Source organism: Chiloscyllium plagiosum, unplaced genomic scaffold (genome assembly GCF_037043375.1).
Source record: "Chiloscyllium plagiosum isolate Xiang-an unplaced genomic scaffold, Cpla_swu_hap1 HiC_scaffold_16, whole genome shotgun sequence".
Classification (NCBI taxonomy): Eukaryota; Metazoa; Chordata; class Chondrichthyes; order Orectolobiformes; family Hemiscylliidae; genus Chiloscyllium; species Chiloscyllium plagiosum.
In genome coordinates, this window is record NW_028270154.1 from 16570688 (window position 1) to 16587418 (window position 16731).

The window sequence follows — 16731 nt, forward strand, 5'->3', positions numbered from 1 at the left end:
ATTGAGATCTTTATGCCCTCAGGTCACATGCTATGAAGCCACAATAGTATCATCAGCATGCTTCTTCTGAGAGTGTAACATAGCCTTGATCTGATTTATAACCACAATTCTATATGAAAACACCAAAAGCATCACCAACAATTAAAATGTTAATCATTTTATATTTGAACAGGTTTAAATTTTCCATTGTTCTCAGTGACCTGTTGCTTGAATTCATTGAGGTCTCTAAATAGATTTTGGATTTTCTGGAAGAATCGTCGGTATGGCTTCATACTCAAGCTTGCCATTTTCCAACACCTTCAGCGATGCCCCATTCCTGGTCTGATCCATGACAAGCTTCAAGAATCCCTCTGCAATGTGTGAAGTTCTGTAAAAGTCAGATGGTGATCATGAGCAAACATCCTGTTTGTTTAAAATATCCCGCCATTGGAACACAATCCCTTCCAGTGTGTTAAGGCAGCACAAGACTAGGACATCTACCCAATCTTGGAGGATTTAACTAGCAGGGTTGATGAAGGAGAAACAGCCAACATCATTGATTTCCAGTCGACATTCCCGGTTGGTTTGCACATCTCATCATTCTGCACACTCATCAAATCAAACATGCAAATTCTCAGGTTAATGCTGAAGATTCAGAAATCAATCTGTGATATTTCGCGGATACCACACCAATCATTTCTGTAAGATATTCCTCTACAAATGCTCCATGTAGACATGCTGAACACATTTTCACCCTATCAATTCCCACCCCACATCCTGATTATGATCAAACTCACTTCAGAACTCCAAGGTTGGCTATCATCATCTCAAGTTTCTCCTTGTGGTCTGGAACCTTCACTGATTTCAGATCTGTCAGAAGCTTAGTGTCGACGAAAACAGGACACAGTGCTTGTAATCGAACCCCATGCTTCTCAAGGCAGGTCAGCTGAAAGCAGAAACCTTGTAATGTCTCACACTCTTTGAGTTTTATGGAACTTTACAACTTCCTGACAGGAAGCTCTCAGATGTTAGTTTATGTGGAGTTTTGTGATGAGGGCCCATCCTGACTGCAGCAGACTGGGGGAAATCAGGAATCCAGTCCAAGTTCCTGGAAGTGTTTGTGCTTTGTGTGAGGCTCACCTGAGAGGCAGCACAATTCAAACACGCACAACTATTAGGGTCATCAACACATTCAATCTGATTAGACTTGCCTCTCAAACCCATACCCTGTGTTCATCTTTAGTTGTGTGATATGAAACGCTTGGAGCAAGTCGACCTACACATAGCCCCACAGCCTTTTACCAATAATCAATTTGTGGTGTGTCACCTGCCCTATGTATAATGATCGAACTGCCAGTGGAGAAAGTGAGGAATGGAGATGTTGGCGATCCGAGTCAAGAGTGTAATACAGGAAAGCACAGCCGGTCAGGCAGCATCCAAGGAGCAGAAGAATCGACGTTTCGGGCTTAAGCCCTTCATCATCCCATTCGCCTGACCTGCTGTGCTTTTCCAGCACTACACTCTTGATCTAACTGCCAGTGTCGATAAATGAGAACCAAGCAATATACTTGGATTTCACTGTAAAGGAATCATAAGAGTTCATGGGATTATGGGTAATATATTAACATGCATAAACATTTAGGAAGGAAAATGTTCATTTTTGAGTTGACAGACTGTGTCATTCGGATGGCCACAATGATCAGTGCTGGGGCCTCAGCTATTTGCACTCAATGTTAATGAATTTGGCAAAGTGACAGAGTATTATATCTACAGTTGCTCGCCATTCAAAGCTAGACAAAAATGGCAGCTGTGAGGAGGTCAAAAAGCGGTTGTAATAATGCTTAAGCAGGTTAAATAAAATTGTGTAACAAAGTGATGGATGAATTGTCATTTTATAAGTATGCACTTGTTCACTTTGTTCAATTTTGTAGTCAAGCAGAATATTTTAAAAAGTAAGAAATTTGTAAAGGTTGATGTTCACAGAGATTGGTGTGTACACATAAAAGGAAAACAATGTTCGCATGTAGGTCCAGCAAACATAAGCTCTCGTGAAGGGCTTATGCCCAAAACATTGATTCTCCTGCTCCTCGGATGCTGCCTGACCTGCTGTGCTTTCCCAGCACCAAGCTCTCTTCCCAGCAAACAACCAGGAATGCAAACAGCATGTTGACCTTGATTGCAAGGAGATTAGATTACAGGAATGAGGAAATCATTGGTGGAAGCATCACTCATATCCACATTGTGTTTGACTAAAGGACCCTATATCAGGGAATTGGGGCTGTAGTTTTGAAAGCCACTACACACAACTTGCTTCCAACTTCCTACCAACCCCCACCCCACATGCTGCATCTCATCAACACTCACCTCTATCTAGGGATCCATCCTCCTCCACACCCACATGTAGTGTTGACAATGACAACCATTCCATTAATGGAATGGAAGGCCTGAAGCTGTTCAGAGGAGTGCCTGAATACCAGGACATTGTGTTGGGGCCTCCAGGAGAGAAGCAATGCCAGGGTCGTAACGGTTCTCCTAGTGATAGGTGAGGTCCCTGTATGACAGTCTCCTATCTTTAGAAGAATGAGAGGTAGTCTAATTGATCTTTGCAAATTTCTGACAGAGCTTGTCAGAGTAGACATCGAGTCAGAGGTTGCACACGACACCAGGTTATCCACCAGGTTTATGCGAAATCAGACAAGCTTTTGGCGCACAGCTCATTGGTCAGTTGTAGTGGAGCAGTGCTCCAAAAGTTTGTCATTTCAAACAATTCTGTAGGTCTATAACCTGGTGTTGTGTGACTTCTGACTTTGCCTAAACCAGTTCAATATTGGTATATCTACATCAAGAGTAGACATCGAGATTGTTTCACCTGTCTTAGGAATCTATAACATAGTGAGCATGAGGGTCAATCATTTTGGCCTGAAATGAGGAGAATTGAGGAAATTCTATCAAAGGTTAGTGAATCTTTGGAGCTCTCCATCCCTGAAGATGACAGTTCCATTGTTGAATACATTTCAGGATGAGATAGGTCTTTGGTCCCTCAGAATCACTGGGTATGAGGATAAGGCAGGAAAGTGATGTAGAAGCCCAAAACCAGTCATGATTGTTCTGGTTTAGGCACAAACATAATTCAACAAAATCTCCGATTCCATAAACCAGCAGTGCCACTTGGGAGCAGCTGCTGGGATTGCAGAAGAAACAAAGCCATGGAGTTTGAAACAAGCTCAGTCCATGGACCGGCAGATCCATTCTTGCAGATCCCAATTTGGTGCGTGGACACAGGCTTGCATGGGCAGCACAATTGCTTTTGTAACCTCCGTGCCAATGTATGGCATTATCCACCCATCCACTATGTGAAACAGTTACTGATGACATTCAAGGTCAACATTGACAGAGTTTGGGGCACTAAGGTAATCAAGAGGTAGGGTGAGAAAATTAAGTCAAGGTGCTAACTGAGCTCTCATCTTACTGAGGAGCAGAGCAAGCTTGAGGGACCATGTGGCCTGTTACTTGCTCGACAGCTGCTGCTTGTTCTGAGATTCTGACAAGGTATTAGTGTGTTATTTATAGAAAAAACGTTTATTCTTTGCATGATAGTATAGCACTCACAGACAATGATGCAGTGAATCCTACTACTCCATACTTTGAGGCTGCATAAACTGGTCCACGGAAGAAAGGAATCAGACCTGTTCACCATGAAATAGCAGAGAATTAGCTTCACACACTCCATCAAACAGAAACTTGTGAATATATGGAAACGCTTTGGCATGGAGACAGGTCACCTAATTCATGTCAACATTTATCCCTTATATGAAGAAATAGTCCTAATTACATTTGCCAGTATTTATTGAATTTAAAATGTAAAGGAAAGCTAAGCAAGAAACTGTCAGTCATAAATAACTTTTCTGAAAACAAAAAATGCTGGACATCAGAGCAAGAGGTAGTAGGCATGGCGAGAGATCAGGCTAAGAATTAAGATTGCAAATCATTGACGACTGTTACTTTCAAATAAGGACAAAACATTCAGGTTTGGTCATGTACACAGAAAATTCAAAGTAAGGCATATACTTGACACAGATCTCTTTATGAAGCAGCCCATGAAGTCATTCATATTTAGCAAGACTTTAAAAAATACTTCTACAAGAGATACCCGTGGTCAGGAGGTGTGGTGAAGACAGTGAGAGGAATTCCATCCCAGGCAGCGTGTGTTATTTGTTTATGTCTTTTATAAATGAATTGCATTTTTTAGAGCTGTAAGTGTCTCTGTTATATCTTTGTCTATGTATATCCTGTTGTCTCTCAGAGACGTGCAATAACTGTGGTGGGCCTCTGATCGGACTTGCCGTGGAAAGTGAGGCTAGTGTAGATTCAGTATATTTTCGGCAGTACAGACCCGATGGGGCAAAGAGCCTCTCCTGTTCTATGTGATTCTATGGACTATTAAACTGTCACCACCAAATCCAATGAGGAACAAAGGAAAAACCCGAAGTGATTTGAATGTAATCATCTTGAGATTGTGAGAAAATGGCTTGAGGTGAATGACACTTGAAGGGAAGTTACAGAAGTTGAATGATGTTGTGAGTTGAATCAGATGACCGGCAGCTTGTGTGGAATTTAAATATCTTTTCCTTTGCTGTACATTATGTGAAAAATCAGCTTTGCCCTTAATTGCATTTTGTCCACTGTGGATGCTTTCCAAAATCCTCAGGCAACACTTCGAATATTCATTGATAAACTATTGTTACTTTGCTGACTTACCTGCAATGGAGGCGGTATTAACAATCACTCCTCCTTTCCCTCCAGTCTCTTTACTCATGTGCTGTATTCCCAGATAGGTTCCTTTAATTACACTGACCTGCAAAACAAGCATCATAGGAATCATCAGGGAGCAGGCCCATTCAGTTAATGTGAAAATACCAACATGCACAGACAGTTGCAAAATGCAGAGAGATGCATATGGATGGCAAGCTATATTCAAATTCACCCAACAAGAGTACATTCAAGCATTAGCAGAGCACAGAAAAATTCAGGTGCTAGTAGAACGATAAACAGTAAAACACTGTGGAAAGATGCAGGAATCATTTGTGGAATGGGAAGTCTATTAAACAGGATGGACAAACTCAGAGTTGGTGACCTGGTTACTGGAAAAAAACCGATTGATCCATAAATGAAGAGGATATTCAGTGGAATGAGCAAACTGGTTACTGTGATGTGAAGATTGGTCAGTGGGTGGATCAACAGTTCATAAAATGAAATAGCTCAATCAGTGACTGGTTAATGGAATGTATTCACAATCCAGATTCACATCAATGTGGTGAATTTTGAGCAAATCTGTTTATGAAGAAATATAATGGCCAAAGTGTACTGGGTTTTCGAGCATCACACTTTTTGACTCTTATCTGCAGCATCTGCAGTCCTCATTTTCTCCGAGTTGATTATATTAAATGGAGTGTGGTAGTAGTCCACTGAATCAACAGGAAATTGATTAGCAGACAGCTGACAGAGAGGCAGGGATAAGGAGCACATGGTCTGGTGTGCAATATGTCATTGGTGATGGTGTTTTGCAACGATTGGTCTCAAGCTTTAGCTATTCATCGCACTTAGCAATGAATTGGTTTTGTATTCATTCCTGGATGGAGTGGTCTTCGCCCAGGAGAAAGTGAGGACTGCAGATGATGGAGGTCAGAGCTGAAAATGTGTTGCTGGAAAAGCGCAGCAGGTCAGGCAGCATCCAACGAGCTGGAGAATCGATGATTCGGGCATGAGCCCTTCTACAGGAATGAGGAAAGAGTGCCAAGCAGGCAAAGTAAAAGGTAGGGAGGAGGGACTTGGGGGAGGGGCGTTGGAAATGCGATAGGTGGAAGGAGATTTAGGTGAGGGTGATAAGGTGGGGGTGATAGGCTGGAGTGGGGGTGGGGGCAGAGAAGTCAGGAAGAAGATTGCAGATTAGGAAGGTGGTGCTGAGTTCGAGGGTTGGGACTGAGACAAGGTGGGGGGAGGGGAAATGAGGAAACTGGAGAAATCTGAGTCCATCCCTTGAGGTTGAATGGTTCCTCGGTGGAAGATGAGGCACTCTTTCTCCAGCTGTTGTGTTGCTACGGTCTGGCGATGGAGGAGTCCAAGGACCAGCATGTCCTTGGTGGAGTGGGAGGGGGAGTTGAAGTGTTGAGCCACGGAGTGGTTGGGTTGGTTGGTCCGGGTGTCCCAGAGGTGTTCTCTGAAACGTTCCGCAAGTAGGCGGCCTGTCTCCCCAATATAGAGGAGACCTAATCGGGTGCAGCGGATGCAGTAAATGATGTGTGTGGAGGTGCAGGTGAATTTGTGGTGGATATGAAAGGATCCCTTGGGGCCTTGGAGGGAAGTGAGGGGGGAGGTGTGGGCGCAAGTTTTGCATTTCTTGCGGTTGCAGGGGAAGGTGCCGGGAGTGGAGGTTGGGTTGGTGGGGGGTGTGGACCTGACGAGGGAGTCACAGAGGGAGTGGTCTTTTCGGAACGCTGTTAGGGGAGGGGAGGGAAATATATCCCTGGTGGTGGGGTCCGTTTGGAGGTGGCGGAAATAACGACGGATGATACGATGCACATGGAGGTTGGTGGAGTGGTAGGTGAGGACCAGTGGGATTCTGTCCTGGTGCCACCAGGACACCTACCACCCTACCAACCTCCATTTACATTGCATCATGCGTCGTCATTTCCGCCACCTCCAAACGGACCCCACCACCAGGGATATATTTCCCTCCCCTCCCCTATCAGCGTTCCTCACCTACCACTCCCTCCGTGACTCCCTCGTCAGGTCCACACCCCCCACCAACCCAACCTCCACTCCCGGCACCTTCCCCTGCAACCGCAAGAAATGCAAAACTTGCGCCCACACCTCCCCCCTCACTTCCCTCCAAGGCGCCAAGGGATCCTTTCATATCCACCACAAATTCACCTGCACCTCCACACACATCATTTATTGCATCCGCTGCACCCGATGTGGCCTCCTCTATATTGGGGAGACAGGCCGCCTCCTTGCGGAACGTTTCAGAGAACACCTCTGGGACACCCGGACCAACCAACCCAACCGCCCCGTGGCTCAAATCATCAACTCCCCCTCCCACTCCACAAAGGACATGCAGGTCCTTGGACTCCTCCCTTGCCAGACCATAGCAACACGACGGCTGGAGGAAGAGCGTCTCATCTTCCGCCTAGGAACCCTTCAACCACAAGGGATGAACTCAGATTTCTCCAGTTTCCTCATTTCCCCTCCCCCCACCTTGTCTCAGTCCCAACCCTCGAATTCAGCACCACTTTCCTAACCTGCAATCTTCTTCCTGACCTCTCTGCCCCCACCCCCACTCCTGCCTATCACCCTCACCTTATCACCCTCACCTTGACCTCCTTCCACCTGTCGCATTTCCAATGCCCCTCCCCCAAGTCCCTCCTCTCTACCTTTTATCTTAGCCTGCTTGGCACTCTTTCCTCATTCCTGTGGGAGGGCTCATGCCCGAAACGTCGATTCTCCTGCTCCTTGGATGTTGCCTGACCTGCTGTGCTTTTCCAGCAACACATTTTCAGCTCTGGTCTTCGCCCTGGTCAACTTTGATTGCCCGTCCTCAAATCCTTTGAGAAAGTGATAGAGGTAAGATTTTCTTTTATTATTTATTCATTCATGGAATGTGGGCATCACTGGCAGCGCCAGTATCTATTGCTCATTCCTAATTGCTCAGAATGCAGTTAATCACCGACCAATTTGGCCCTGGCATCACACGTCGGCCATGACATGGAAAGTTATTTGATTTTTACCCCTAAAGGATGTTAGTGAACCACATGGATTTTTCCAACAATCGACAAAAAGTTCATGGTAACAATATTACCAGCTTCTAATTCCAGATTTTGTTTTGTTGGATTTAAATGTTACCATGTGCCCTGATAGGACTTGAACCCAGGTCTCCAGAACATTAAGCCTTAGTGGCTACTAATATGGTGACGTCATAATTAACTCACAAAAGCAGTGAGCATATTTATGTGAAGCTGGTGCTTGAATAGCATGTGTGACACCTCTCTCAATTTTGGCACACATCCCGAGTTGATATTCCTTCTTATTCATCTTTGCTGTGGAGCTTTGTGCAGCTATATGCTGTGGGAGGCCATTTTAGAGTCAACCACAATGCCGTGGGTGTAGAATCATACACAGGCAGACCGGGTAAGATCATCAGATTTCCCACCAGATTTCCTTCCCTGAGGAACGCAAGAGAAGTCGACAGGTTTTTATGACTATTTGGTATCTTCATGATCTCCATTCATTTGAGCTGCGTTTTGCCGAGTTTTAATGGTCAGATTTGTACAACTGGCATTCGGACATTAAGCGTGGGTCATTGGTTTACTAGTCTAGTAACATTCCCGCAATGCTTCTCTTCCCCTTAAGGTTTTGAATTTTGAAAATGATTTGGTTAGATTAGGTAGATATGGAGAAATTCTTCCCACTGGCAGGGAATAATTTAAAATGCGAACAAGACCTTTGTGGAACAGAAATTTCTTCATGCAAATATTAATTGAAATTTTATTCTTTCTTCCAAACAACTAATGCTGAGGGGAGCAATTTTGACCTTTGAAGAGAAAGATAATTTGTTGCTGGGTGAGGTTGTCTGATAATAAGAAGCAAAATCATTCAAATGCAATTAATGTAGAGATTATCTCTGATCTAACTGAGTAGTGAAACAGGATCGACATGTTGACTGGTCTCTTTAGAAACATAGAAACATTCGATTTTTTAATTTGTATGTGGGATGCAGGCATTGGTAAACAGGCCATTACTTGTTGCCAATTCCTAACGTCTGTCAGAAAGGATAACCCAGGGTATTGACAGTGCAGAATTCAGTGATGGCAATGCCATTGTATATCAGAATGTGAGGGTAAGATTTTCTCATGTTTGAGATGATCACTGCCTTGCATTTGCATGTTGTGAATGTTACTTGCCACATATCAGACCAAGTCTGGATGTTGTTCAAGCCTTGCTGTATATGGATACTGAAATTTCCACCATAATAGACTGAAAGGGAATGAATTGTCCACTAATTTTTTTAGTTGCAGTTTTGATGCAGCAGCATGCGAAGGAGATCATAATTATCAAGAGTAGATTGTTCAGGAATGTGCCAGGAAGTTGTAATAACTGAACCATAACTATCCGTTAATTGACCACAGTCCTCCAACACCTTCATGGGCATTTCCTGTTCCACTGGCACAACAGATGACTTCACAGAACCCAAGCCTACACTTCAGAATTTCTTCATGTTGTGGGAAATGTCACAAGAACATAAAACCAATTTGCGGACATATGCCATCAGCTGAACAAATGTCTTCTGCTGTTCTATAAGATCAGTTAAAATCTGCCAAATCAATGGAAATACTACAACCTGCAACGTCTACTCCAAACCACTGCTGTCCTGACTTGGAAATATATCATTTTCCTTCAGTGTCGCTGGGTCTAAATCCTGGAATTCCTTCTCTAATGGTGTTGTGAATGGACCTAAAGGTCATCAACTGCACAATGTAATAAGGAGCCCTCCACCACCTTCTCAAATGTCCATAGGCGCCTTCACCCACATCTCATGAGTAAATTTAAAAATTTTCATGATGTGAGCTCAACAAAATCTACGGAAATTATTGCTGGTTACGGGTTTCCACATTCTTTTTTACATATTTCTCTCGCTCATCCCATTCATTCAACACTCTCAGATGACAGCACATCCATGATAAAGATATCTTGATCTGAGGAAAAGAAAGATTCCGAACCTTCTGGGTAAGGACTTCCATGTCTATCATTGGTTAGTGGTAGCTAGAATCTTGGGGTTTCACAAGAGTGTCTCCATCACTGACAAGAGACTGTGTCGTGCCACCATCGTTGTCAGATAGAGATACTTCTGGTAGTGAGGGACTGAGGATGTAACCTAATTATCCTCAGCCTCAGCAACCAGCCAGAGGAGTGCATACTGTTGCAATCTACTGAGTCAAGGATGTTATTGAAACCATCCATTGCTGACTATTACATTGATTTACGGAATGAGGCCTTAAAAACATTCATCTCCAAACTCAACCGCATCCCAGTTTCAAGAAGTGTTAATTAATGTGCTCACACAAATCCCAATTAATATAAACAAAGTACAATTGACACAAACCAGGTTTATACTGAGGCAGTTCTCCCAGTTTTGCTCATCAAAGATCCCTGCATTGTTGCATACTATATCCAATCTCTGAAATTTTTCAAGAGTTTTGGTGAAACAATCTGCAAAAGACAGTAAATGGAGTTGATTATCAAAGTTTGCAATGTCTTTGACCAAGCATAACAACACTAAGCACATTCCTCAGAATGACTCATTCAGTCACTGAGTCACAGTGAGATGCAGCAGAGAAACAAGCCCTTCAGTCCACCATATCTGTGCTGAACAACAAACGCCAAACTATGTTAAACCTATTGACCTGCACTTGGTCCATAACTTGCTTTGCTCTGGCATTTCAAATGTTCATTCAGATGTTTCTTAAATATTTCAAGAGCACCTGACTCCATCATCCTCTCAACCAGTGCATTCCATATTTCCACCAGCCTCTGAGAGGAAATTTCATTCCTAAGGTCTTCTGGAAAACACTTATTCCTCACTTTATGCTTTCGACCTTTGATCTGAGATACATCTGTGATGGGGAGGAAGATTTCATTGTCTCCCTGGCGTTGCCTCCAAAGGTTTGTATACCTAATTCAGATCACCCCCCAAACTTCTCTGCTGCAGGGAAAATAATCCCATCCTATACGATCTCTCCCTATAATGAGGCTTTCCATCCCATTTGTCAGATGTTTCATTATCGAGGATGATCTATTCATGCAAACAATTGATGAATTTTCCCAATCTTTGCCTCGGGAAATGTGGTTGACCAAAGCCGAGACAGAACTTTTTCACTGAACCCTCTTGATGCTGAATCAAAATGTTTGGAGATTGGCAGTGCATGGAATGGGAAGCATGGTCCCAGCATGCTTCCTGTTGCCCACAATCAGCAATCATCAAAATCCTGAAATAAAACCTGTAGATTTACAAAAATCACCTCCTCTCCTCCATGCATACACCTGGAAGATGGTAATGGTGTGCAACATCAAACCATTGAGGAGCATCCTTGTTTCCTAGCAAGAGGCAACAGGCCTTAATTCGTTGACCAGAACTGGATAGACTCTGAGAACCATTATCAGGAGAACTGAGACACTAAAGTAGAACATGTACTCACTACTCGGACACTAAACCAGGACCAATTGAACCAAGACCTACACAAGAAGCATGTACTTAGACGACAAGGGTCGAAAGAAGGATCACTTGCACTGAGATCCTCGACCAGGAACACTGAGACCCTCAAACCAAGGAAGATGAAAAGCTGAGCAGTATCAATTGGTGTCTGAGCACAGACTGAGTATTGAGTTCTGGAATCTGTGCTCCCAATGAAGCATCCCATTTCTATGTAGATATTTGCTCCCTGTTCTGAGGGCACAGTTTTTAATTGTAAATGCATTCTTCTGCTCCTTTTCAGCACATGGAAGGTTATCCTCAATGCTGTACTGATTATATTTAATCATATTGCAGTGTATAAGCTTACTAATGCCAACAATGTAACTCCCATTCACACTCACTCCAGCTGATTATTACACCCACTGGTTGCAGCAAAGTGTCTGTTAAGAAACCAGTCAGTCAGATTGAACAAGTCAGTGGCATATTGTTAAAATTAATGTTTGAATTGGTACCTTTAAGCTGATTCTCAGATGTTACATCACATGGAAGGAACAAAATATTCTCAGCTCCATAGTTCGGTCCAAAGGCAGCTTTGGTAGCTTCCCCTCTGGATACACTGATATCCAACAGACTCACCTAAAGGAAGAAAACATGGTTGAGTCCTAAAGTAAACATGTGGGTTGGTCAATGTGTCTGAGGAGAGCTTGGGTCAGTCAATGGCTCATTTCAAACTCTCTTTCCAACTCTGACCAGACAATTGGAAACTACACACTCAAACTATACTGATATTTTCTGAATGCACCCCTGATGGACGATCCTTCAGCACTGATTTGTTGCAGCATTCCTCAGAGGACATGGTGCAGAGATTCTTCCTTACTGTGGCATGAGCTGCTGGATTAGAATGAGTAAAGAGTTCAGTTGACCCAAAGCTTCTTCAAAAGCAACAGTGGATGAAGAAGGTGTGTAGGTGTAACATCATTGTGTTATTAACCCAGGGGAGCAGTGTAATTCTCATGGGATTTGGGTTCAAATGGCACCTAGTGAGCTGGTAGTGTTTTAAAGTTGAGAGGTGACCTGTTGGAGGTGTAATAGCTTATGAGAGGCATGGACTGGATGGACATCAAGTATCTGTTCCTCTTAGTTGAAGGGTCAGTAATAAGGGGCATTCTGTTAAAATGAAATGCAGAAGATTGAGAGGAGATTTGAGGAAGGTTTTTGTTTTCACCAAGAGCATGGTGGAGATCCAGGCTGCATGTGCTGGAGGTTGGTTGATACGCGAAATCTCACAACTTTTAATAAGTACTTGAATGAGCTCTTGAAATGGTATAATATTCAAGGCTATGGGCCAAGTGCTGGAAAGTGGGGTAACTGTAGGTTTAATGTAGTTTTTATCAGAGGAGACCTGATGCGTCTAAGGGGCTCTTCTGTTCAGTGTGAATCTATGATTCTGTGAGAAGTAAGCAAGTGTGTAATGTATAAGTGGTATTTGGGGAAGGGTGAGTTGTGCCAGAGGATTAGATGATGACTGAGGTCATGTTAGGAGTCGGGGTGACAGGCTAGTTGTTGGATGTCAAGGGGAAGCTTGGTTGGGTGGTCAACGTGAATGATTGGGGTTCAGTTGTATTGTTCTCCTGGAGGTGAAAAACTTTACTGTCAGACATTTCCGGGGTAATTATCTAGACATGTATTGTGACACAACCAAACTCTGCGGCATGAAATCCAAGCTTTTTGTGGAGATGTAGGTGTTGCTGGCTAGGCCACCATTTAATGCCTGGTCCTATTTGCCCTTGAGGAGGTGGTGGTGAGCAGCTTTCTTGAACCACTACTGTGCACCCGTCTGTGGTTTAACCCACAATGCCATTGGGAAGGGAGCTGCAGGGTTTTGATCCAAAGACGGAACAGTGATATCTTTCCAAGTCAGCATGTGAGTAGCTTGGAGGGCAACTTTCACGTTTAGTGTTCCCATATATCTGCGGCCCTTATCCTTTGAGATAGAAGTTATCAAAGATTTGGAAGGTGCTGTTCAAGGATACTTGGTGAACTGCTGCAGTGCATTTTATTTTTAGCACACACTGCTGCTTCTGAGCATCAGTGGTGAAAGGAGTCAATGCTTGTGGTTGTGGTGCCAATCAAGTGGGCTGTTTTGTCCTGGAAGGTGTCAAGCTTCTTGAGTGTTGTTGGAGCTGCACCCATCCAGGCTAGTTGGGAGTATTCCATCACACTCCTAATTTGTGCCTTGTAGATAATGGTCATGCTTTGGGGATTCAAGGGGTGAGTTACTCATCACTGTATTCTTACCATGGCACTGTGTTTATGCCTCAGGTCCAGTTGAGTTTTTGGTCAATGTTAATCTTAAAGATAGTGGAGGATTCAGTGATAGGAACACCACAGAAATCAAGGGGTGGTAGATAGATTGTAAATTATCAGTGATGGTCTTCATTCATGTGAAGAGATTATCACTGTCCAAGCCAGGATTTATTGCCCATCCCTAATTGTCCAAAGGGCAGATAAGCGTCAATCACAGTTCTGTGGATCTGGAGTCAAATGTAGGCCAGACCAGGTAAGGATGGTAGTTTCCTTCCCTAAAGGACATTAGTGACCCCAATGGTCTTTGCCAATAATCAACAATGGATTAATGGTCATCATTAGATTCTTAATTTCAGATATTTATTAAATTCAAACTCTATCAACTGCTGTGGCGTGTTTTGAACCTGGGTCCACAGAATATTATATAGATCTCTGGATGAGCAGTCCAGCGATTACACCACTAGACCATTGCCTCCCCATAATGGTCATAGTCTAGCATTTTTGTGGCACCAATGTTACTTGCCCGTTGTTAATCCAAGCCTGGATCTCATCCAGCTTTGTTTGCCTTTGAACATGGACTGCGTTAGTATTTGAGGAGTCTTGATTGATGCTGAACATTGTGCAATCATGAATGAATGGATGTAATCTCACATTACTTTATGGTAAGAAAGAGTAAAATATAGTGAAAATGTTTTCTCCTGATACCATGATCCTGCACCATTTTTTTCTGTTTCACGAATAAGAAAAATAGAAAGCTATTTGTCAAATAGAGTTCATCAGTCATGAGCCAGCTCACCTTTGGAGAACATGTCCATTCTGACCTTATGATAGAGGGGAGGTCATTGGTCATTATGAAGCAGTCGAGGACATCTCCAACATATTCAATAAGGATCCTATCATAGTGCAGTGATTGTATTTACAGCCATGAACTGAGAAACCTGGGCTCAAGTCACCCCGATGTTAGGGCGGTGTAATAATGTCTCTTGACAGTTCAAATGGGAAAAATGGATGCAAGATATTCAGTCCTGTATTCTGTATTATCGTTTGACGACATTAAATCTATGATGTGTTGGTGCTGGCATTGAACTGGTGTGGATAAAGTCAGAAGTCATACAATTCCAGGTTAGTTCACCTGACGAAGGAGCACTGCTCTGAAAGTTTGTGATTTCAAATAAACATTTTGGACTATAACCTGGTGTTGTGTGACATCTGATTAAATCTATGAGCTGGTATTATTCCTCTTGCCATTGCAGTTATTTATTCTTATTAAAGCAAAGCAATTTTATATAGAGTGGAAGAAAACAATGCTGATTGTGTGATGATGCTGAGCGACAGCAGTGAACAACAAACCAACCAAGTTATCAATAAAAAGGAACCAAGACAAGAAGATACCTCTCCATGGGACCATATAATCACCAGTTTGGGACAAGTTGACAAAGCTCCAAGGCATTATATCAAACTTGAATAATTAATTTTGTTAACAATTATGTTAAATGTATGTATAATTACTGAATTGACAACATTTGCGTCTGTACAATTATCTGTTTATGATTGGTTTTCTTTGCAGACGATGTATCATAAAGGAACATACCTTTAAAGGATTTGCATATGATGTCAGCATTGTATCTGCATGTGGCCTGTACTTACAAAGTGTTCAGGATCCAACTTGCAGACCTCTGTCCTCTTACAGCATAACAAGCTGAGAAAAGCATGAGATCAGAATACATCTGACGGACATGGCTTAGGGCCAGCCACACGAATCATTCACTGAAGCTTCCAACTTTTCTGGGACAACAAACAGCTTCTGACTATTACAGCTAAAATTAACTATAAAGCCTGTTGTATGAGAACTGGCCATTCCCATTCAAGCTGCTTCCATTGTTGCAACTTTTCAAAGACACCTAAAGTCCTCCTCAGTTGTTCATTTGGGCTCTCACCAGTAACTTCACCTTTACAATCGTTGTTCAGAAAAAAACCCCAGGACAAGATAACCTTATTAAAGTGACAGCGTTGTCACATGGGATGGCACATTACAGTGAACATTGGTGAGGCCACGTTTGGAATGCTGTCTTCAGTTCTTGTCTCCCTGCTCAAGGAAAGAAGCTGTTAAACTTGAAAGGAAGCAGGAAAGATTGACAAGTATGTTGCCAGGACTGGAAAGTTTGAGTTGGGCGGAGAGGCTAAATGGGCTCGTGCTGTTCTCCATGGAGCACAGGAGGATGAGGGGCGACCTTTTTAGAGGCTTATAAAATCATGTGGGGTATGGTAGGGTGAATATACAAGATTATTTTCCTCGGTGGTGTAGTCCAAAACTAGAGGAGAAAGGTTTAAGGTGAGAGGGGAAAGATTTAACAATCACCTAAGGACCGACTTTTTCATAAAGAGGGTGATGAGTCTGTATGAGTCTATAACTTTACATCGGTCATTTTTGGTGAGAGGATGTCGGTGTTCTACAAAGCAGTTACCCAGTCTGCGCTTTGTTTCTCCAGTGTGGAGGAGACCACATTGTGAGCAGTGAATACTGTAGACTAAAGGAGCGAAGTGCAGGTAAAGTGCTGCTTCACCTGGAACTTGTGCCAGGAGCATTAGATAGTGAGGAAGTTGGATTTGGGCAGGTGTTACACTTTCTGCCATTGCATACTTACTCGCAGATAATTCATGTAAATTGCTGGAATATCGTTTTCACTGCACTTCAGTTCCAATTTAATATCTTATTATTCAACCTAGCTTTTGCACACCGCTCGCTTCACATCAGTCATCAGGTTAACACAAACTGCTGCATTTCTGAACACACTGCCTGGGCAATCGTCGTCTTTCTTTGCACGGGGAAATTGACAGGAATGATTCAACCAGAATTGTTACCTTAGCGCCATTCTTCAGGAGGATTTCAGCAATTGCTTTCCCGATGCCTTGGGCAGCGCCAGTCACCAGCGCAACTTTCCCCTGGAGTTCCATCGTAGCACTGACGGTGGACTTTAGCGATTTGCCCCTGGACTTTATGAAGAGTTTGCAGTTAACTGTCATGAGTAAATATTTGCATGAGCTGCTGATATTTACCTACACAAAGAAAGAGGACAAACTCCAATGTCTAATCAGTTTTCTCCCCATTCCTTCATGGTTTTGCACCACTCTGAAAATCTGTCACCCTCCCATTTTCTCGCAACCTCACATTTCTAGTTCATGGCCAGCATCCACATTAT

At 43.1% G+C, this 16731-nt stretch overlaps 1 protein-coding gene across 1 annotated transcript; it reads right to left on the minus strand.

The window, feature by feature from the left end:
* Positions 1-141: 141 nt before the first annotated feature.
* On the minus strand, positions 142-16530 carry LOC122546468 (15-hydroxyprostaglandin dehydrogenase [NAD(+)]-like). The gene is made up of 7 exons (XM_087995155.1): positions 16394-16530; positions 11737-11860; positions 10136-10242; positions 4738-4834; positions 3589-3665; positions 777-925; positions 142-367 (listed from the first exon to the last, which is right to left on the minus strand). Exons 1-7 carry the CDS (start codon positions 16484-16486, stop codon positions 226-228), a joined length of 789 nt encoding a protein of 262 aa, XP_087851281.1. The 5' UTR covers positions 16487-16530; the 3' UTR covers positions 142-225.
* Positions 16531-16731: the final 201 nt, after the last annotated feature.